At 38.2% G+C, this 24,034-nt stretch overlaps 1 protein-coding gene across 5 annotated transcripts in view; it reads right to left on the reverse strand.

Moving 5' to 3' along the window:
- Positions 1 to 24,034, reverse strand: part of IMMT (inner membrane mitochondrial protein) — a 41,223-nt gene that overhangs the window by 16,754 nt on the left and 435 nt on the right. The window contains exons 2-6 of one of the 5 annotated variants that reach the window (XM_030311037.1): positions 9,144 to 9,217; positions 8,212 to 8,401; positions 4,088 to 4,199; positions 2,245 to 2,343; positions 1,801 to 1,896 (exon numbers count right to left, since the gene is read on the reverse strand). In XM_030311037.1, coding sequence (XP_030166897.1) covers positions 1,801 to 1,896; positions 2,245 to 2,343; positions 4,088 to 4,199; positions 8,212 to 8,401; positions 9,144 to 9,217 — 571 coding nt within the window. Of the gene's footprint in view, positions 1 to 1,800; positions 1,897 to 2,244; positions 2,380 to 4,087; positions 4,200 to 8,211; positions 8,402 to 9,143; positions 9,218 to 24,034 lie in introns of all 5 variants that reach the window. The other 4 variants (XM_030311036.1, XM_030311035.1, XM_030311038.1 and 1 more) reach the window with 4 other exon arrangements.

A 24,034-nucleotide genomic window follows, 5' to 3' on the forward strand; every position in this document is an offset into this window, starting at 1 on the left:
TTTAAAAAAGGCAAAAATATTTGGCAGTTGAGACAAAAACAGAAGGTGATTCTAGGCAAAAGCAGCGTAAACTAGAACAAGCGGAACCTAGGAACCACTTGTGGTACCTCTGCAACAAAGACAGAAGGAGCAAGGTGCTGACAAGAAAATACAAAGCTACGGATGTGAAGTTGAGGTTCTGAAGACACGGGATATGAAGAGAGGGTTATAAAGAGGCAAAGAGGCAGGGAGAGAACATGCATGAATTAATGGGGTCACATCGAAGCGGTGTGACAAACAACAGTATACTACTTCACAGCGGCCCACAGGCTCGAAGTCTTCTTTAAGAGTCTATTCACTGTACTTTGATTCCTTGTTATTGCTGTTATTTTGTGCGGTTTTTTTTTGCTATTGAGTTGTAGGAGTTCCATATATATTTTGTGTATCAACTTTTCTCCTATTCCATAGGTTGCCTTTTCATTTTGTTAGTTGTTTCTTCTGCCATACAAAAGCTTTTTTATTTTTAGTTCGATGTAGTTCCACTTGATTTTGTGTGCTTTGATTCTTGACAAAAATTACAAACGCATACATTCTTAAAGGAAAGCTTGGGAGAAAACTAAGAGGTGATAGACAAAATCCTTAAAATTTCCACTTTGCCCAAAATGAAATATAAGAACTGAACAACAAAGAGCACAATGAAACAGACATCGCCATCTTGGATTTACAACTTACTCCAAGGTGTCCATATAATAAAAGGGGAAAAGTGAAAAGTATAAAAATATGAATAAAAGAAAAAAATAATCTTGACTTGAATTCAGGAAAAATTCTCCCAGGAAGTGGGAGTACAGAAATATTTCACTTATTTACAAGTCTTTATTCAACATTCTCAATTATTTGTAACCATGGCCAAGAACTCAGAAGAACACAAAAACACGACCAAAATCCAAGCAGCCAAAATGAAGCCCTACACCTATGCTCCTTCTGTCCCTTCCACTCTTGACACAATTCTAATAAACCTGCCTCCTCAGCATAGGTCAGAACCAATGCATTAGAAGGGAAACAGGAACCACTCAGGACAGACAAGCAGAAATACGTGATGGAGAGAGACAAATAAAAACTATAAACAGCTGCCATAAGACTTTAAAACAAACCTCTCTCAATCCGGCAACAACTACATATCCCCTACCTACAGAGATCACTGTGCAGCACAGTGCAGTAAACTGCAGCACAGTGCAATAAATTATGTTACCTATGCCTTCTTTAAGAGAGGAAAATATGTTTTTAGGTATCTAACATCTTTTTCTAGAACCATCAAAAAGTTTACCATAAAGTCGAAACTTAAAAAGGAATATGCTTCAGTTAGCTGGAAACCAGCCATATATACAATATTCCATCCTCCACCAATTTCAGATAAGGGGGCTACTACAGAGAGAGTCCAGAGATTGGTAATAAAGCAGAGCAGGAGCCATTCTGACCTGCACAAATACTGGAGTTAAACAACTGAAAGACTCAGCAAGTTGCTAAAACATAAACAATTTCTGTTCCCCAGAATACAGACTCTTTAGCACTAACCCTAATAAACACAAATGGAGAAAGTTGTTATTTGGAATTTTCTCCAGATGTACACTAAGAATGCCTTTGCCACCTGGGTAAAGAAGTTTAAATGGAAAGAATACAAATGATGAAATAAAGGTGGTACACGGAGAAATGCCACTGAAGAACCCAAACTAGCTGACAGAGGAAATGTGTGCCAATGACTGAAGAAGACAGCAACTGATGGAGATGACCCAAAGTACTTAAGAAGCCATCTGGTTTACATACACTCAATCTTAACTTGTTCTTGCTTTTCCTGCTGTGCAAGGCGAGCTGCAACTTCTTCGGGTGGTCGCTCCCGTACAGAAGTTGAGGATGCTTCCTCTTGCAGCAAAAGTAAATAAGAGGAAATCAAATTTCAGCACAGAATTTCAATAGCTCACAGGGGCATAAAAACACCACTGTACTTGCCAGCTCTATCAACTGAGGGCATTTTTGTCATCAGGATTCTAAAACCACATCATCAATGATTCCAACATGAAGAAACGGCGTCAGCTCTAAACCTATTGCTTTAAAAGATTTACATAGACTCCGAAATTTAAAAAATTCCCTAAGCAAGACTGTAAATAAAACCAGTATATATGGGTACATACATACTGTCTAGAGGTTGCCTAGGCATTAAATAGTTCTGATGAGCAAATCGTTATAAAACCACAAATATAAATAAACTACCTGAAGCTGTAGGCTTGGATTTTCCTTCAATTCCAGGGTGATCAGTGTTTACAGATTCCTCGTGTTGAACTGCAGGGGCTGGGACTGACAGTGTATCACCTGCTGCAGAAATAATTTGAGCTGCCGCTGTAGGTCCTACAAATATACGTTACTCATGGTATTTATAGTTTCCTGGGTTAACAAAGAAGCATATAGGAATCTACTACTACTAGCACCAGGCAAGGCTTCCAGTAACAGTATTAAATGGCATTAAATCTTAAAATATAAGACACGCGCATAAGATTTACATAACACGGAAAAGTAGTAACAAAGCAGATAACCAAAAAATATTTTCTAAGAGTGGTAGAGAAGAGAGAAGAGGTGTGAGCAAGAACAGGATGACAGTTCTAAACACAAAAAGAAGAAAGGAAGGCTGAAGAAATTCAAGAGCTTATAAACAAGTGTGGGAAGAGAAAATGAGTAATTCTAGAGGTGAAAGGCAGGGGGGGAAAAAAGAGCAACAGAATAGAGAGAAAAAAAAATTAAACCGAAAGCCTCATTTAAGAGATAAAGCTGGATTATCACAAAGCCTATTAACTGGTCTCTCTGCTCTACTCTTGATCCCTTTATCTATTCTCCACCAAAGCCACTGATCTTATTAAAAGTCAGGTATCAATCAATACCCTGGCTCAGAACCCCCCTAACACCTTCCCATCACACTCAGAATATGAAGCAAAATTCTTGTAACGGCCTCCAAAGAGTACCACAATAGGCTTTCTGCTTCCTCTCGACCTCATTTGCTACTGTTCTCTTCTCCACTCCAGCTTCATATGCTCCTTACTAGGTAAATATACCAAGCCTTTGCGCTAGCTAATCCCTCTGTGTGGGATGCTTTTCTCCCACCAGCCTTTTATACATGTCTTATTCCCTTATCTCTTTCTAGTCTTTGCCCACTCCATTTTAAATTGCAATATTGCCCCCAACACATCACTTCTGACATCCTATACGCTTCACATGTATTTATATGATTTTCTTCTCCTCATCCCACTAAGGAATATTTGCAGAGTTTGTGTTTGTTTTTATTGTTTTGTTCATTGCTACAGCCCCAGTGCCTAAAAGCATATTTGGCATATAGTAGACAATTAGTGAATATGTGAATAAAACAAAGAGGTTTAATCAAGGACAAAAGTGACTAAGGAGGAACATAGAAGTTCAAATGTATACTGAGCAGGTTAGTTAGGTAAGTGCCATAAATTATTGGTAACTCATGAAGGAAAAAAAAATCCCCAGACCACAGCTAGACCAAGACACTTTCATCACTGAGAGGAGAAAGAAATGGTAAAGAGGTAAGAAAAGAGAATAAATCTTAAAATTCAAAGAGGAGAAAAGACTAGGAGTCAGAGGGGAAAAACATAAAAGGAAAAATGTTGGGGCACCTGGGTGGTGCAGTTGGTTAAGCACCTGACTCTTGATTTTGGCTCAAGTCATGATCTCACAGTCGTGAGATTGAGCCCTTCGTCGGGCTCCATGCTGAACATGGAACCTGCATAGGATTCTCTCTTTCTCTCTCTCTCTCAAAATAAATATTAAGAAGAAAGAAAGAGAAAGTGTTGCAGGCAAGACAATTCTTGCTGTTATCCTCACTCAGTAGCTATTCAGAATGAAGTCCAATTCCATATCCCATTCAACTCCTCTACAATGAGTGCCAAAATGACAGGTGTGAATGAACACTCCTTTCCCAGGGTAAGAACTAGGGACCAGAAGAGTGAACGTGGGGTGGGGGCCCCCTCTTGACTCTGAGTACAAATACATTAAAACAGTTCATTTACCTAAATTTAAAAAAAAGGATTCTAAATGTAAGTACCTGTTGTTGAAGCTGGAATGTCTCCCTTCTGTTTTTGTACTTGAGAGGCAGGCTGTTTAGACTCTTTCATTACCTCTGATACACTAGAGATTTTTAGTGGACCAGACTCACTCTTGGAAATAAAACACAGGTAACATTTCAGATACATTATTTTTTTTTTAAGGCAGCATACCGTAACTTGTATTATTACAAAAGTCTTTCAGGCTTTTCATACAAAGTTAACACTTTACAATATAATGTATTTTATTAACCACAGTAAGGGAAGAGAAGTCATCATCCTAGAAAAATGCAGTCCCAAAACTTCATTCCAAATGACTGGCCCACATTTTAGTAGTAACAAAGGCTTTTCTTAGGGCAACCAATAAAGTACATGATGTAGAACCTTCCCTTTAAACACCATTTCTTTTCCACATACAACGCTGAGAAGACCATTTCCATCTGCTTTCTAAATCAAATGTTGTTGCGTTGTGTATACATTCAGTTAGAAACAAGTAATTTTCAGAGGGTCTGAGTAAAACTGAAAGTTTGTTTCTTTAATCTCCCAGATTCATGCAATTGCACACTAAAATACACAACCCAATTTTAATATCCACTTTTCTCTTTCTCAGTTACCATCTGCCTCAAATTTAAGGCCTTATTCATTAACAAGACTGACAGATGATATACTGGCAAAAGTTACTGAGTACCAAAATATTTTGCCAGAACTTGACAAGGGGACTCAGATATCTCTAACAGGACTACTCAAATATAATAGAAATAGTTCTGATCTCTGTCACTACCGGAAATTGGAAATATATGCATTTTCTTTTATTAAATTTTTATCATTTAAATCATGAAATACATGATCACTATAACAAGCAAACTAATACCGAGACATGCCTTTACTGCTCCCTTCCCTTCCAGCACTCTCAGGTAGCCATTGCCAATAGCCTGAAATCTATCTTTCCACCCCTGAGCATAAGCTCAGGTATGTATACACATATACAATTTTTCATTTTTTAAACAAACTGAAGTAGGGTTATATTATACAAATTACCACGTAACTCAGTTCTTGTTTTTGTTCTCATTTAATAATGTACCGTGGACAGTCTCTTCCAGGTCAAGAAATTATTTTTAGTTGCATAATATTCTAATTTAATTGCATATCTTAATGTAGTTGTAAACCCCACAATTTGGTCAACCATTCTATTTTGGAACATTCAAGTTGTTTTCTGCTTTTTGTTGTTGTTGTTGTTGTGAAACATCCATGTCCATGTAACTGAAGAGTACTATAGTGTGGTCTCTGCAGGACAGTTTGCCAAAAAAGAGGAAGTGCTGGGTCAAAAAGGTTGTATATTTTTAGAAGATATTAACAGATCACTTTCACAGAAGGATCTAGCAATTCACACTTTCACAATAAACGTGCATGTACGTGTATCTGTGTATAAATAAGATCTATTTCCACACTAAGTCGTTCCATTCCTCTTATTTCCAATCCTGTGTCAAAACCTTACTGTTGTATTAAAGTAGGATTATAACAAAGTCCAATTACCTGGAAAAGCAAGTGTCCTCTGACCCCTCCCCACCCCAACACTGTTCTGAAATGTTCTTAGCTAGTTTTGTACATTACTTAATCCTTTCATGTGAACGTTAAAATCATCTTATCTGATTCTTCAACATGTAGAAAAATTCATTAGAATTCTTATTAGATGTATGTGTATGTGGTATGTATATACAGCTATACAAACATCATTTCTCTCAAAATTAAATTTCTCTCTCTCTTAAATTTCTAATCAAATTTAAGGGAAACTTGAGAGAAATGCATATATTAGAGAAAAATGACATTTTTTATGGTATTAAGTCCCATCCAGGAAAGTAACATTTGTCTCCATTTAGGCAGATCTTATTCCATGTCCATCAAAAAGATTTTAAGTTTATCTTCTCTCAATATTTATGATCTGTGCATAAATAATCACTTCGGCACAAAAAGGATTATCGTGAAATAAAATGTAAAATGCAGTTTCTAAAAGCAACAAGTTGGTAATAATATGTGAGTAGAGAATGAATAAATAGTAAAAATTAAAAAATAAAAACACTACCTGCTACTGTACTTCAGAGGTGAGAAAATACACTTTGGTGTATGCAGTAAAGGATGCAGGTCTTAAAGAGAATATTAGTAGGCAAAAGAAAGGAAGTCACTATGGGTACAAGACCACTAATGGAAAAACTGTGCAAATGGAAAGCAGCTTTGTTCTCTGCTTTAACACAGGCCCTTGAAACACTGCCTGGTACATAATAATCACTTGATGGACATTTGCTGAATAAATGAATGGAAAGCACAAGGCACATTTGCAACGTAAACTGGCACAAAGCCAAGGATTTATGTGCAGGACGATTTGGAGACAAGGCTGGAAAGGTAAGTAAGAGCCAGACTGCTAAGTGTGTTAAATATCAACCTGAACACCATCAAAAACCATAAACTACAGAAAATAAAGGAACAAATAGGCAGCTTCTAGGCTCACTTTTAACCACTCCTGGTTCTACTCTCCTTAGAACATGAAACAATCTCGAAAGTCTCTCTACATTCTACAGTCTCTGTCTTTCAAACGATAAGAAATGTATAAAACTTGCTGATTAAGTGATATCATGAAAATATCATGAAAATGTGATAGAACTTATTTTAGAAGATTCTCTGATACTGGTCAAGAGGATGGCCTAGGCTATGATGTGGGGTGGGGAGAGATCTCAGGGGTGGAGACTGGAAAGAAAGGGTTGGGGCACAAAGAAACAGGTCTAGCTTGGAGATGATAAAGGTCAGAAATGGGATAAGGACAGTAGTAATGCAAGAAAAAAATTAATATCAGAGATTAAACAAGATAGGATAGCTAACAAAATATAGGCAACTATGAAGATGAATCCAAGAATCCTAACCTAACTATGTGACAGCATGGCACTATCTTTAACACAAAAAAAGCAAATCAGGAAGAGTGTAACTCTTGAGGTAGTACAGTATGGACCTGCCAAGTAATCCAAGTAGAAATGTTCAGCAAGATAGCTAGAGTGGAATAAGGGGAGGCCATGACGAGAGAGACAGACAAATCATCTACAAAAAATGACACTTGAAGTCATGTCAAGCAAGAAAAGAACACTACTCTGAACTGTTCAGCCTGTCTCCATGCTCCTAGAATTACGCCCAACCATTTCTCCTGGGTCATGTAAGTTCAAATAGACCCAACATTTTAGAATGAATCCACAGAATTCTGTTCCTTGACTACTAAAGCTGCAAAACTGCCTCTCTTGGCCAGCAAACACAGCAGTTTTAAAGTTCATATGGAAGAATAAATGATGTGGAAGACTGTTTTGAAAAAGCATGATAGGGCTGGGGGAGGGTGTGAGAGGACATTTGCTTTTCCAAATATTAACTTTGTTACAGGACTGGTCTGTAGGCTACCCTAGAGAAAAGAAATCCACCCAATTTCTAAGGAAGGAGTCAGCTATGTCCAGCCTCACAGCATAAACACCCAAGGCTAAATCAGCAAAAATCCACAATCTCTTTTGTAAATTTTTATTCAAAGCAGTTGTTTGAATGAAGAATATTTAAGATGTTTAAAAAAATTTTAGGCCTGATTTGGGGCGGGTGGGGGGAGGTGATACTCTGAATATGCACCAAGTCCCAGAAATACCAGAAGGTATTCCTATCAACCAATCAGTAAGTAGCTCAAAATTCTGTGACTCTTGTTTTGTGGTCTAAAAAGAGCCAGTACTAACTAGAACCACTTGGGTTCTGTGTCATGACCATTCTATGTTTATGTTTTTAGTGTTCTAAGTCACAGCTTGATAGCTGCAACAGTGAAGGCTGTCAGAGAACACTCTCCGTCCACAGGGCAGACACAGTTACCTCTACCCAATCGGCCTCTTCCATTTACCCTCGTGTGCCATGCAATTATTTTCTATGTGGTGGGTACTTAATGAGAACCCTTAACTCCAAAGAGATAAAAATCCAACTCTACAGATTAATGTTAAAGAAAACTAACAAACACACATCTGGAAAATTCTACTTAATTATACATATATTTTCAAGATGAAAACAACATGCTTTTACAAGTATTCCGTAGGATAAACTGAAATATTTTTATGACTCTTACCGGCTTCTTTGGCAATGGAACAGGATAAGGTGGGGAACCAAGAACCATCTCAAAGAGTTTGTCTGAGTAAGGTATGGTTTTCTCTACACTTTCCCGAAAATGGGAATCCCATTTTGCATACAGGATAGTGCCACCAATACCTCCACCAACAAACAAAAGGCCAGCTCCCGCAATTTTGCCAGGAGACAACCTAAGTGAGAGAAATAGGAAACACATTTATATTCCTTGGCTCTCCCACACCAACTTCCTTAGACCAATGGTAAGGGTCTTAAAGACCCCTAACCTCTACCTCTCCACTGCTGATTCAGATTTCAGCAGCCAAGTTTATTTCTATAGCTGCACATCATCTTTCACTGATTTGCTTTAAAACATATCTACAATAGAAAATAACATTTATGGATAACTACATTTTTTTAAGTACAGTAATATCTAGAGTAGGAAGAATTAAGTAACCTTAAAATTCAAGACGTTAAAAAATTTTCAAGATGTCCACAATCACAAGATTTCCTCTGAACCCAGAAAAGAAATACTTTCAAAGCTCCTCTCTCCTTAATAACATTTCTGTAAATACAGTAAAATAAACCCTTTACAAAAGAAAGACAATATAAATATCAAATAAAACAAACACTTTGGAAGTTACAATGTGCTAAGTACTAAATAGACATCTATTTGCCACAGAATGGAAGACAGCACACGAGGGAGGGAGGCTGTCTACCTTGGATGTCACCTAACTACAAAAGAACTAAAAGGAGGATCATAACAAATTTTCACCTACAAATAAATAATGCTCCAAAAATATTAGAGCAAACCTCCAGTGTCTACACCCCTTAACAAAAAAATTTTAAGCAGCTATTCCCATATTCATGGAAAACACATATGCACACACATCCCTCAACAACAGTTAAAAGTCTGTTGACAGGGAGACCACATACCTAGAACTGCCTGAAGTAGAATATCTACGGCATGGTCGTAATGGACGTAGGACAAACTTCCCACAGAGACAGCTCTAGAGAGGAAAGAGAAAACGTCACAACCAATGCACAAGGAATCTGGGATGCTTTTAGGGTGGTAACTCAGATGAAGAATTTTTATTACAAATGTCTTTGTTAAACAAAAAATTATTTTACTTTGAGAAATTAACTTATAGACCCTTAACAAGAGTGATGCTTCCAGTACCCCAAGGTTCAGGTTAGATAATTTTTAAGATTAAAAAAATTATCAGATTATGATCAATTAGCACTTTCAAGTGTTATGTATGCTAATTATTTCTTGGATACAACTGGAATTTGCCACATGCTTTTCTAGTTGGCAAGAAAAAGTAAAACAATAGCATAAAATATCTATTTTTACTTTGTAAGCTTTAGACATCTGAAAAATCACCCATACAAAACACCACATTGTAGGATGTATACAAATCCATTCAGGGGAGAGATCCAATCTTAGGTTAATTTATCTAGAAAAATTTATCTTATCCCGTCTATACGATAACTATGGAGCCAGTCAATTCCTACAGACACTCATTTAAATCTAAAAGTACATCTTGGTTTTTGCATAGTGTATAATTAAACTAAAAGCCAATAATTTTAAGAAAAAAATGTCAATGTTGTAAATGCTCAGTAATTACCTCCATGTAACTACTAATCTATTTTTACCCGAAAGCAAATGATCAGACCAACACTTTGAAATTTGTTTTAATCAAAGTAAAGCACATAAATGTAAATGTTTCTTAACAATATGCAGACCCCTCAAATAAAACAAATGAACACGTATCTAAATACCATTGGGGAAGGTTTTGATAAATTTAAAGCTATTCATAGCAATCCATCTGAAATTTCAAATTTATTGCATCAACAAAATCTTTCTTTATACCAAGTAGAAAATCAAACTGCAACAAGTCAAAGGGGAAGAATGTGTTCTCTAGGTTTCTTGATGAAATTGCATTCAAAGAATGTCAGAAAAACACAAACTTTCTTTTAGAAATATTGATCAAAGGACACATAAAATTACTCTAGAATTACAGTTGCAATTTACACTCTATTTGCCAAAGCCTAAAGGTAAACATTAATGTCACAACACGTTTAGGGAAAAAAAACAAAACAAGCAGCTAGATGTTTTACAACATGTAAAGCAGTTATAGTCGGTATTTTAAAAGTATTTCAATTGCTACCTAACATCGAGAATTCTCAACATCTTTCTACTGCATTTAATAGAAAGGCATGTTTTCCTACTATTCTATAAAGTGGGTTATGTAGGGGCGCCTGGATGGCTCAGGTCATGATCTTGCAGTGTGAGTTCAAGCCCCACATCGTCGGGCTCTGTGCTGACAACTCAGAGCCTGGAGCCTGCTTCGGATTCTGTGTCTCCCTCTCTCTCCGCCCCTCCCCCGCTCATGCTCTGTCTCTGTCTCGTTCTCTCTCTGTCAAAAATAAAAATAAACATTAAAAAAAATTTTTTTAAAAAGTGGGTTATGTGGAAGTTTAAACAGAACTGCATCTACTTTGATAGGTCAACAACTCCATCTTGTTGACTTAGAAAAGAAATATTAGGAAACCACTGAAGTTGTATTTATTTAAGGTTCTATACTTTCAGAGGTACAAAAAAGTATTCAAAAGTTAAGACACTTTTTTCTTTTTTAATTTTTTGAGAGAGAGAGCGCGTAAGCGGGGAAGGAGCAGAAAGAGGGAGACAGAATCTGAAGCAGGCTCCAGGCTCTGAGCTGTCAGCACAGCCCAACACTGGGCTCAAACTCCCGAACCACAAGATCATGACCTGAGCTGAGGTTGGACACTTAAGTAACTGAGCCACCCAGGCGCCCCAAAAGTTAAGACACTGTTAACGGTGAGTAATTAGATAACTGAAACATCAAGCAGCAAACATAATAGTGGAAAAGTGAATCCAAGTACAAAACCAAATGAACACTAAAACTCAAGAATACCCTATTTCACATCAATTTGTTTTTTAACCTGTTTCTTCATCTACCTTCTACTTTTGACCCTCTTCCCTCCACTGATAGAATGTTATCTGATGTGACTGTAAGTTTATAGTTCCTAGTATTAACTTAAAATGTAAATTTTTAAATAAAAATTCCAAAGATTTAGTTGCATATAAGGTGGTCTCTCTCACAACTTCTGTCCCCCCCCCCCCAGCCACTCAGATCTCTCCGTAAGCAACAAATGCTATCAGCTTCTTGTATATCCAGAGATATTCTGTGACAGAGAATTCCTGAAACACTCCCTTTACAGAAGATACCATAATACATATCTAGTTCTGAACTAAAGTTCATTCAACAATATGTATTTGAGATCGTATCAGTAAATGAACTCTTCCTAGTGGGTGTAATTCATTATTCCATTGTATGGATGTTATTTAATGTATTTAACCAGAACCCCTTTGATGGACAGTGAGGTTACTCTAAATTTTTGTTAAAATAAATAATGTTGCCTGGGAAATCTACATCATTTTGGGTCAATTCTTTAAGTAAAATTTGCAATGTTGATAAATATTGCCTGAGTAGCCCAACTGTCCCCTAGTAGTGAGAGAGTATGTTTTCTCACAGCCTTCCAAACACACTTTCAGTGTAGTTTTAATCACCATTTCCTTTATGACTGTATATCTTTTCATGTATTTATGATATTTTTATTTACTTTTCTATGAATGATCAGATTGTATCCTTTGACTTTTATTATTTTTTTATTATTGCTGTTTATATGGACTTTTTCCCTAAAATAAAAGTGTTCAGTGAACATTTCCATATACCATTTCACTTTTTCTTTTTTTTTTTTTTTTTTTTTCAACGTTTATTTATTTTTGGGACAGAGAGAGACAGAGCATGAACGGGCGAGGGGCAGAGAGAGAGGGAGACACAGAATCGGAAACAGGCTCCAGGCTCCGAGCCATCAGCCCAGAGCCCGACGTGGGGCTCGAACTCACAGACCGCGAGATCGTGACCTGGCTGAAGTCGGACGCTTAACCGACTGCGCCACCCAGGCGCCCCTCACTTTTTCTTTTTTTTAAGTATAGCTGACACACAATGTTACATTAGTTTCAGGTATACAACATAGTGATTTAACAACTCTGTTATGCTATGCTCACCCCAAGTGCAGCTATCATGTCACCACACAACACTTTTATAATATCAATGACTACATTCCCTATACTACACCTTTTATTTCTTTGACTTATTCATTCTATAACTGGAACTCTGTGCCTCTCAGTTCTCTTTACCCATTTTGTCCTTTCCCCATCGCACATCCCCTCCCCTCTGGCAACTGTTATTCTCTGTATTTATAGGTCTGATTCTGCTATCTATTCATTTGTTTAGATTCCTTTTTAAAAAAAAATTTTTTTATGTTTATTTTTGAGAGACAGAGACAGAGCGTGAGCAGGGGAAGGGCCGAGAGAGAGGGAGACACAGAATCTGAAGCAGGCTCCAGGCTCTGAGCTGTCAGCACAGAGCCCGACATGGGGCTCAAACCCATGAACCGAACAGTGAGATCATGACCTGAGCCGAAGTCGGCCGCTCAACCAACTGAGCCACCCAAGCACCCCTCATTTGTTTAGATTCCACACACAAGTGAAATCATGGTATCTGTCTTTTCTCTGTTTTGACCACTTTTAAATAAGACTGAACTTCTTCATATTCTTTTCTCTTTATATATAAAGAGAAATTAGCCATGTGTCTGCTAATTCCAAATGTTTTTATCCAGTTTGTGATCTGATTTTTTCTTTGTTCATGGTAGTTTATGCCATGCAAAAAACTACTTTAATGTAGGCAAAACTGTCAATCTTTTCTTATATGGCTTCTAGGTTTTCTCATATTCTTAGAAAGCCACCCTCAGATTATAAAGTAATTCTTCAATATTTCTTCTACTCTCATAGTTTCATTTTTTAAAATATATAAATCTTTGAAATTAGTGTAAAATATGGATTCAAGTTTATTTTTTCCAAATGTCTATTCAGTCATCCCTAAATCATAGACTGAACAATCAGTTTTTTTCCAATAATTTGAAATGCCACCTTTAAAACACACCAAATGCCTTGCTGCATTTAGATTTCTTATTTTGTTCCACTGATCTACACTAATTCTACAATGTTTTAACTACTGCATCTTAGAATTAGCTTTTGGGGCACCTGGGGAGCTCAGTCAGTTGAGCATCCAACTTCAGCTCAAGTCATGATCTCTCAGTCGTGGCTTTGAACCCCACGTCGGACTCTGTGCTGACAGCTCAGAGCCTGCAGCCTGCTTCGGATTCTGTGTCTCCCTTTCTCTCTGCCCCTCCCCAGTTCGCGCTCGGGCTTGTTCGCTCTCTCTCAAAAATAAATAAACATTAAAAAAAATTTTTTTAAAAGAAAGAATTAGCTTTCAATCTGGTAGGGCTTGTCCTCTCTTAAGTACTATTATTTTTCAGAATTTTTCTGGACATTCCTTTTTTTTTTTTTTTTTGAAAGCTGAGCTATCAAAGTGCTTTCAATTAAACACACCATTATAAAATGAACCCTGACTTAAGAGTGTATTAAATGTGAAAAAAAATTATCTTTTATGGCCAAAAATTGATACCAATCAAGTTTCCTACTTCTGTATGAGAAAAAAGTAGAAATGATGACTGTATCATGACTCAAATTTATAGGGTGTTTACCTAAACCAGTGGCTCTTGATTTTAAAAAATTTAAGTATCCTACTCATTAGCCAACAATATGTAGCATGTAATATCCTAAAGCAGTTGTAAAAGTCAGAAATTTATGGTTTTACCACCCAAGTATGAGTATGAGCCCATATACCATACGCAGTTTTACCTTATTTTAAAAAAAAATCTCTTCTAAGTCTCTTTTAATCTATGAGTTTTCCCTCCAATAATTAATTTATTGAAGAACCTGGGTTACCTGATCTGTAGAATTTTCCACAGACTAGATTTTGCTTAAGATACGATTTAACATGATCCTGTCTTCTGCATTTCCCGCAAACCAGAGTTAGAGCCAGACACCTGCTCAGACTCGGGTTTATTCTCTCTGGCAAAACTTTAGGTGGTGTCGTGTTCTCTCATCAGGAGGCACTCAAAGGCTGGTTATCTCTCTTTTTATGATGTTATCAACTGTGTTGATGTACAATGTCTAGATCCATTAATTTACTGGAAGTTGCAAAAAGTGGTAATTCTACTATTTTTCCTTTATTATTTGACATATTTTTCAAAGAGATATTTTTCCTCACCTACAGTTTGGTTACCCAAAGTACAGTTCATAAGGCAGGATAAATGCTTTTTATCTTTTTATCCATTTATTATCCATTCTTACCCACTTATACTCTGATAATCACCAATTGTGGGTTTTAGGGGTTTTTGTTCATTTATTCATTGTGACAAATTGTATTTTCCAAAAATTATTACATTTCTCATCTGACCTGGTTTTCCAGAACCTTGCCATTTTCCCCGGAACCTTGCAACTTCATGAGACCTCAAAAATCTCCTAACACAGCCCAGAAATCTTCAGAACTAAAATGTAATATGTTATTTATATAATCAATGTTTTCATTTGTATAATTTTTACCTATATAATACATATTATTTATTATTATAAGATAATAAATGTTGTTTAATACCACTAAGTTTGGGGTAATCTGTTATATAACCATAACCAAATGGATACTTGTACCTAGAAGCAACGGGCTGCTGCAGTAAAACATCAAGCATGTGGGGTGCATGGAGGGTGAGAGTTGGAAGGACCTTGAAGAGACTTAGCAGAAGCCTAATGGTCTTCATGGAAACCACTGGTGAGGGCTTCAGAAAAGTGAGAAAAATGTTTTGGAAACCTGGAGGAAAAAGGATCTCTGTGTGTGGTGTCTGAAGTTTGTCAAAGTTGTCACCTGTGGTAAGGCATGACAAACAGAAAATTAGGAGCTATACCTAATGAACTGATAAGATTTAGCTAGAGAGTTTCAAGCAGAATGCTCAAGAGTACCAACTAGTTTCTTTTAGCAGAGTATAAGGGTAAAAATGAGCTTCAAACAAGCCACAAAACCTGTCTAGCTTTCAAGTACAATTTAAAGGAAATATTAAGGAGCTAGGACTTGATAAGTTAAAAAATAAAACTGTTTCTCATTCTCAGCCTTTCCAGTCTGCAAAAATACTTGAAGACCTCAAAGTTCTAAGGAGGTGCTCTTCACAGAATCTTTTCACACACAGAAAAGGCCCCTTGGGAATCCTAAGGGGATACTTCCACAGTCTTTTTGTTAAACAACAGGGCTACAGAGAATCTTAAGGGTTTTACTCCATAGCGGCCTCACAGGGAGTCCAAAACGGCAAAGGGCTTAATCTTAATATTTGTGGGTGTAGCTTTTGTCTCATGGAGAAAACCCCAAAAAGACCCACAGGAAACCCAAAGTTAAGATAATAATATTTTCTGGAAAAGGAAGGATAATTCAAGGGATGAAACCAAGAGCCCAGAGTAGAACCAAGGGCTACGAAGGATCATTACCAACCAGTACAAATTAAGAAATCAGCAACACGTGCTGTATGTAAATACCGCTATATTCCTCTGAAAGTTAGTTTGAACACCTGTTTTCAATTTTTTGTTGAGGTGGAATTGCAGGGTCATATGGTAATTCTATGTCTAACTCTGCATCGTTTTACATTTCCACCAGCAATGTAGGAGGGTTCAATTTCTCTACATCCTGACACCTGTTATTTTGTTTTTATTATAGGCATTCTAGAGAGCATGAAATGGCTATTTCATTGTGGACCTGATTTGCATTTCCCTAACGTCAACAGATTTTTAACATCTTTTCATGTGCTTTTTTTAATGTTTATTTTTGAGAGAGAGAACTCACACAGGGGAGGGGCGGGGGGGGGGGGAGACAGAGGATCCAAAGTGGGCTCTGTGCTGACAGTATCAAGCCTGATGTGGCGCTTGAACTCACAAACCGTGAGATATGACCTGAGCCGCGGTCAAACGCTTAACCGACTGAGCCACCCAGGCGCCCCTCATGTGCTTCTTAATTATTTATATATCTTGTTTGGATTAATGTCTATTCAAGTCCCTTGCCCCATGTTTTATTTGGGTTGTCTTTTAGTTGTTGACCTGTAGGAGTTCTTTACATATTCTGGATATTAGATCCTTATCAGATACGTGGTTTGAAAATATTTTCTCCCACTCTTTTCACTCCTTTGATGAATAAAAATTTTTAATTCTGATGAAATCCAATTTATCTTTTGGAGTCATATCTAAGAAACCACTGCCACATCCACTTTGACCTCTAGAGCTCTCTTTCTTAAGCAGCAAGTTAATCTCTCTATATAAACTAAATATCCTACTTTAACACACTTTCTGAGTTCTGGAATTCCTTTTGCTAATAATACTAGATGATAATAATAACATCTAAACTTATGATGTAGAAAAACCTATGCTGTTTCAAAGCAATCTGCCTTGACACATAACTTTGTAATAAATATTATAAGGTTAGCATTGCTATTTCTAACCTATAGAAACATGATTTTTAAAAACTGATATGATAAAACATACAACTCCCATATTATGTTCTTGCACAAACCCTCTATTCCTTAGCTCCAAACTAACATGAACATACAAAAAGAAACCACAACCTGGAAACAAGTAACTATAATAAATAATCCCCTCACATGAACCTTATCTGGAGGTTCCAGGTTTTCCCTCTAGATATTGCTGGTTGCTATAACTGATGATGTTTTGGTGGGTTTTGTCATAAGGATTCCTCCCACACAAACAAGACATCCAGAAGTTAATGCCCAGTTCTACATTTGAAATGCAGATTAGTATGTGACAACTTAAGTTTTTCTACAGTTAACTTAAAATATTTTATAAGAATCATGAAGGGGCGCCTGGGTGTCGGTTAAGCCCCGACTTCGGCTCAGGTCATAATCTCACAGTTCGTGAGTTTGAGCCCCGCATCGGGTTCTGTGCTGACATCTCAGAACCTGTAGCCTGCTTCAGATTCTGTGTCTCCCCCCACCCCCTGCTCCTTCCCCAGTAGTGCTCTGTCTCTGTCTCTCAAAAATAAACAAACATTACAAAAAAAATTTTTTCTTAAAGAATCATGAATTAAGGTTAAAAATATATCACACCAAAAAAATGCAGGGTTTGGCACTGAAGCAGCATTATCTCTCAGCATAGACACATTCTGTATCTAAGTACCCTTCAGTTACAACAAGGAAATGGCAGATATTAATCAATATGGCAAAAGAAATAACTTAACACTTTAATTTTCCCTGCATATATGTATGTATATGATTCATATATTCTCACTCGCATGTCTTCAGTTACGGTGTAAAATTTATTCCAAAATGGTTTGAAAGCCACTGGCCTAAAGAAATGAAAATGAGGAAAAATAAAAACGACTCTAGTATGGGTAAAAGCAAACAGCAAGCTTCATGATATATTAAACTACTTTCTACCGTGTGTGCTTGGCAGACATTACTACTAACATATTGTTTCACAGTCCTAATAAAAAAAAAAAGAATTCTAGAAGATGACAGCTAAAAATGTCCACACACAAATCCAATCTGAAACTAGTCCTGCTATCAAACTGATCATAAACAAACTGGCTTTGTCAATCCTCAAGAACAATGTTTCTTTCTCTTAAGTGATACACAGATAAGATTCTGTATATGCAGATGACCACTACCAAATGGATAGTTTGGGAGAGGGCTAGGCTAAGCTGAAAACCCAGGTCCTCCAAACACCCCCAACTCAACAAAGGTTGGGCCTGGTGATGCAGTCAGTGCTGGGATTAAGATGACAAATGGTGTTGGGGCGCCTGGGTGGCGCAGTCGGTTAAGCGTCCGACTTCAGCCAGGTCACGATCTCACGGTCTGTGAGTTCGAGCCCCGCGTCGGGCTCTGGGCTGATGGCTCGGAGCCTGGAGCCTGTTTCCGATTCTGTGTCTCCCTCTCTCTCTGCCCCTCCCCCGTTCATGCTCTGTCTCTCTCTGTCCCAAAAATAAATAAACGTTGAAAAAAAAAAATTTAAAAAAAGATGACAAATGGTGTTAAGTCTGAGAAATAAACTGAGGAAAAATTAGAGCTCTGAAGCACATTTCTGGAAAGAAAGAGGACACAAAACAGAATAAGTCATTTCTATTGAATATCTACACATAAGGAGTTTAGGGATTATAAGTCCAGACACAAAGAATAAGACAGATGCCATGTGATGGTTAATTTTATGTCAACTTAGAGGGTGTTTTTGGAGACTAACATTTAAATCAGTGAATTGTGCCATAAAGCAGATTGCCTTCAACAATGTAGGTGGGCCTCATCCAATCAGTTGAAGGTCTAACCAGAACAAAAAGACCAGCCTCCCCCAAAAGAGGGAGAATTCTCCAGCAGACTGCTTTCATTCTGGAACTGCACATCAGCTCCCCAGGTCACTGGCCTTCAGACTAAAACTGCACCACAGGCTCGCCTGGGTCTCTGCATATCAAGCCTGCTAGCTCCATTGCAGATGTTGGACTTGCCAGCTTCCAAAACTGCGTAAGCCAATTCCACACAATAAATCCTTTTATTTATATACGTATCCTATTGGTTCTGTTACTCTGGAGAACCCTAACACATGATCAGAGATTCTAAAACCTATGGGGCTTTAAGTGAGGTCACATGTACTCATGGAGATTAAGAAAAATTAACAGAAAATAATTTATTTTTTAATTCAAACATGTCATAAATATTTACTGAGCATCTATTAGGAGCCAAGGACTAGGGTCAGTACTAGAAATAGAGCAGTAAAGGACACAATCCCGTTGTGGAGCTTACATTTTAATGTGGCAAAGACATGATAAATATACATTATGTCAGCTTTTGGTAACAGCTATAAAGTAAATGTAGGGTAGGGGTAAGTTCAGAGGCATGCAAGGAAGGAGAGAGTGGTCAAAGTTCTATATTAGATAGGAGAGGCCTCTCTGAAGGGAAGGTGATATTTGAGAAAATATCAAAATGAAAGAAGCTAAGCAAAAATGTGTGGGAAGACTTCAGGGCAAAAGAAACAGCAAATGAAAAGGCAATGAGACTAAAATAAAATAGGAACAAAAGGTAATGAGGTATGCGCTAGAGATATCAAGACAGAACAAGGCAGAGTAGAAAAATGAAATAGGCAAAGAGTAGATCATGAAGGGCCCGGTGGGTGTGGTAAAGAGTTTATATTTTATTCTCAATGTGATAGGATGTGAATGAAGGGCATGCCATGATCCGTATGCTTTTAAAAAAAGACTTCATTAACTACTACATAAAGAATTGACTCTAGAAGGGCAATGGTAAAAGCAGGAAAACATTAAAGAAGATGAAGTTTGATGGAGTGGAAAGGACTGTGACAAATAGAATATTCTGGATAAAGTTGACACATCAAACAAGGAAAAGAAAATCTGAGTACAAAGCTCAAAAGAAGCTAGTCATCTGCTTCGGAATTAAAATTCTGAGAATTGATATAATCCCAAGTAAGAGTATACAGAGAGATGGAACAATGAGATCTCACTACACATGTATTAGAATGGCCCAAGTCCCTAACACTGACAATACCAAATGCTAATGAGGACGTGGAACACAAACTCCCATTCAACACTCCTGGAAATGCAAAAACGGTTCAGCCACTTTGAAAGATAGTTTGGCAGTTTCTTACAAAACTAAACAGATAATAAAGCAATCATACACCTTGGTATTTACCAAAAAAAAGCTGAAAACTTCTGTCCACACAAAACCCTGCACATGAATGTTTAGAGCAGGTTTATGTGTAATTGCTAAAACTTGGAAGCAACCAAGATATCCTTCAGCAGGTGAATGGATAAATAAATCGTGGTACATTATTATTCAGTGCTTAAAAAATTAAAAAAAAACTATCAAGCCCTGAAAAGACATGGAAGAAAGTTAAATGCATATTACTAAGTGAAAGAAGCCAATGTGAAAAGGCTACATAGTGTATGATTCCATCTATAGGACATTCTGGAAAGGTAAAACTATGGATAATAAAAAGATCAGTGGTTGCCAGGAGGTGAGGAAAGAAAGTGATAAGTGGAAAATAGAAAATTTTTAAGACAGTGAAAATGTTCTGTACAATACCATAATGACTGATATATGTCATCATATATCTGCCCAAACCCAGACAATGTACAACACCAAAAGTGAAACCCAATGTAAACTATGCACTTTGGGTGATTATAATATGCCCATGTTAAGTTCATCGATTGTAATAAACGTTCTACTCTGATGGGGGATACTGATAATGGAAGAAGCTATGCATGTGTAAAGCTAAAACTGCTCTTAAAAAGTTAAGTACTGGGGCACCTGGGTGGCTCAGTTGGTTAAGCATCTGACTTCGGCTCAGGTCATGACCTCGCAGTTCATGGGTTCAATCCCCATGTCAGGCTCTGTGCTGACAGCTCAGAGCCTGAAGCCTGCTTTGGATTCTGTGTCTCCCTGTCTCTGCACCTCCCTCATTCCCACTCTGTCTCTCTCTCAAAAATAAGTAATAAAACACATTTTTTTTTAAGTCTTAATTAAAATAAAAAGGAAGAGAGATGGGAAAAGAGGGCCTTGGGGATATATTCAGAGGTACAAGGAAGAAACAGATTCGACAGGAAAAAGGAAAGAAATGAAGGGTAAAATGAGCCCCAAGATACATGAGAAAAGCCAAAAGAGTAAAAAAAAGTTTCACAAAGCAACAATATCAAATGCTACAGAACAATTGAGGAGATAGTTAAGAATAAACCAATGGAGGTGCCTGGGTGGCTCAGTCGGTTAAGCCTCCAACTCTTGATTTTGGTTCAGGTCATGGTCTCACGGTTGGGGAGATCAAGCTGTGCAGGGGGCTCCACACTGATAGTATGGAGCCTGCTTAGGATTCTCTCTCTCCCCTGCTCTACTCCTGTTCGCAAACATGCTCTGTGTCCCTCTACAAATAAACTTAAAAACAAAACAAAACAAAAAGAATAAACCAATGAATTTTACAAAATACCAATTTTAAGACCACAAGAAAATGTGAATGTTAGGGCGCCTGGGTGGTTCAGTCAGTTAAGCGTCTGACTTCAGCTTAGGTCATGATCTCACAGCTTGTGAGTTCGAGCCCCACGTAGCGGCTCTGTGCTGACAGCTCAGAGCCTGGAGTCTGTTTCAGATTCTGTGTCTCCCTCTCTTCTGCCCCTCCCCTGCTCACACTCTATCTCTCCTTCAAAAATAAACATTTAAAAAAAGAAAAGAAAATGTGAATGCAAGCCAGAAAAGGGTTCATATTTTAGTATGAAGCTTTAGTCTGCTTTCTTCTAACTTCCTAATTGGGAGCCCAGTAAGTGAAAAATGTTTTGATGAAGGCAAGGAAGAAAAAATAATTTTGGACTTTATGCAGAAATAGGAGACAGAGCCTATGAGATCTGGGGGAGAGCTGTGTGTGCCTTCCCAGGCTGGAGTGTCGCATGGTCATTCAGCAATTCAGCAAGGGTCTGATAGGGGAGCTGGGTAGCTTCCCAGGGTCCTGGGTGACAGGTATCAGCTGTGTAACTTGGTCGTTTAAAGGGAATGCCCAGAACACAGACATGTCAGTGATTTTCATGCATTTTTTCCCCCATTACTACAGCCTCCCTGTATAAGCTCATAATTACATCTTCAGGCCTGGAGTATGTAAAGAGATTAGTATAGGGGCGCCTGGGTGGCTCAGTCGGTTAAGCATCCGACTCTGTTTCAGCTCTGGTCATGGTCTTGCAGTTTGGTGGGTTCAAGCCCCGCATCAGGCTCTGCACTGACAGCACGGATACTGCTTGGGATTCTCTCTCCCCCTCTCTCTCTGCCCCTCCCCCACTCACACTCCCTCTCAAAATAAATAAATAAACTTAAAAAAGTTTTAAAAGAAACTAATGGGCCTAGTGTATACTAGCCTATAGACCATATACGCATATACAGAATAGGCTGTTCTAGAATAGTCTATACTCCTGCCTCCTTAGTCTCTTAGATCTGTCTTTTGTGCTTGGATCAATTTCCTAAAACATTTTTATGTTACTTCCTTCCTCTGAAAACCTTCATTGACTCCCTGTAGCTTAAGAAGAAACCTAAAGTCCTTGACTGGCATCCACATTCAAGGCCTTCACAATTTGAGCCAAGGTAGCTTCCCATTCTCATTATCTGTGGGCCCTTGACATGAAGTGTGTACTGTGGCCAGGCTCATCTGGTCACTGTCCCCGCAACAGGACTTGTGTTTCTCCTCCTTCATGATCCTGTTGCTATCATTCTCTTTCGAGTGTGTCTGCACACCATCATCTCTAAATCCCCTCCATCCTGGCTCCCATCTCCACTGCTTTTGCTGATGGTGACATCTACCTATACTGTCATTGTGGCAATGAGATGATTGCTTTCTAAGTGTCTCAGGCTGTGCCATGAGCTCATGACAACCATGACACAACCTGAGGGCAGAATAAGAAGATTGTGCCAGGAAAGGAGAGCTCCAAAGACAAACCAACAGTTCTGCCCTGAAAGGCAGCTCAACTTCCTCCATTCTTCTAGTCTCATTTGGGTACTGTATTAGGAGAGACACTAAGATGGTCCCCCAAATCCTCACCCCCTGTTAAGCCATGATTAGGGTTGTATGGCAAAAGGGATTTTGCAGGTGTAATTCAGGTTACTAATCAGTTGACTGAGTTCATCAGAAGGGAGGTTTTTCAGGTGGGCCTACCCTAATCATATAAGCCCTTTACACGTTGGTCTAGAGATAAGAAGCAGGAAAGTTAAGGGAGACTTTTGAAGTCAAAGAGACAAGCTCCTCGTAGCCTGCAAGAAAGCAAACACCCATGTTATAAATTGGCGCTGAGGACCTTGTAGCAAGACACTTCTAACAGCCTCTAAGAGAGCTAGGTGAGAGCAGGCAAGAAAAGAGGAACTTCAGTCCTTCAACGGCAAGGGCCTGAATTCTGCCAATAAAATGAACTTGGAAGAGGACCCTGAACTCCAGATGAGAACCACAGCACCGTCAACACCTTGACTGCAACCTTGTGTAGCAATGAACAAAGAACCCGGACCATCCATGACTGGAAACTGTAAAATAATAAATGGGTGTTTTTAACCTGCCAAATTTGTGGTATTTGTTATGCATCAATAAAGAACTAATACAGACCCTACTTTCCTAAAGAAGAGGCTGCTTCTATCCCGGCAACAAGTGGGGATACAAGCAAACTTAAAGGGAGAAAAAAAAAAAAAAAGCTGACTTTTACTATTTCTAACTCACTACGACCAGGGATTTTGTTCAATTACTACCTGAGTAACAGTACCTGTTTTGCAATACATTTTTACAAAATATCAATGTTCTGCAAATTGTGAGCAATGTTAACAGGTTTACTTTTTTATTTCCAATTTTAGAAAATTACTTTGATAACCATGCAGGAATAAAAGTCACTGGGTGTCTAGGCTTCTTGGATGTCTGCCAAAGTTGTGCCAGCACCTGAAGAGATATAGTCCTAGGCTAATCTCAGAAATGAGCCAAGGTCATGGCTCCTGTCCTTCCTTAGTACCAAGAGTTTTTACTCCATAAACCACAACCTTTCATTTTTGTTTAGAGTAAGAATAGCTCAGAGGAGCTCTCAGCTACAAAAAAGAAAGTCCCTCCCTAATAATTACAACCTTGACCCCTAAAGCGCGGACTCTAACAGTCTAAACATCTTATTAAAGATTCAAAAAGCCAAGGCTATGCATTTCCTGCTGGGAACTGTAGTTCTCCCCTCGACCTTCAACCACTGGCTGCGCGAAACCTATCACGAGCCCAACCGGCGACCCGAGCGCCGGCAGCCACGATTGGTCCCTGACTGGGGCAGCGTGGGGCTGATTGGATGACAGGT

This window comes from Lynx canadensis, chromosome A3, assembly GCF_007474595.2.
Source record: "Lynx canadensis isolate LIC74 chromosome A3, mLynCan4.pri.v2, whole genome shotgun sequence".
In the NCBI taxonomy this organism is placed as follows: Eukaryota; Metazoa; Chordata; class Mammalia; order Carnivora; family Felidae; genus Lynx; species Lynx canadensis.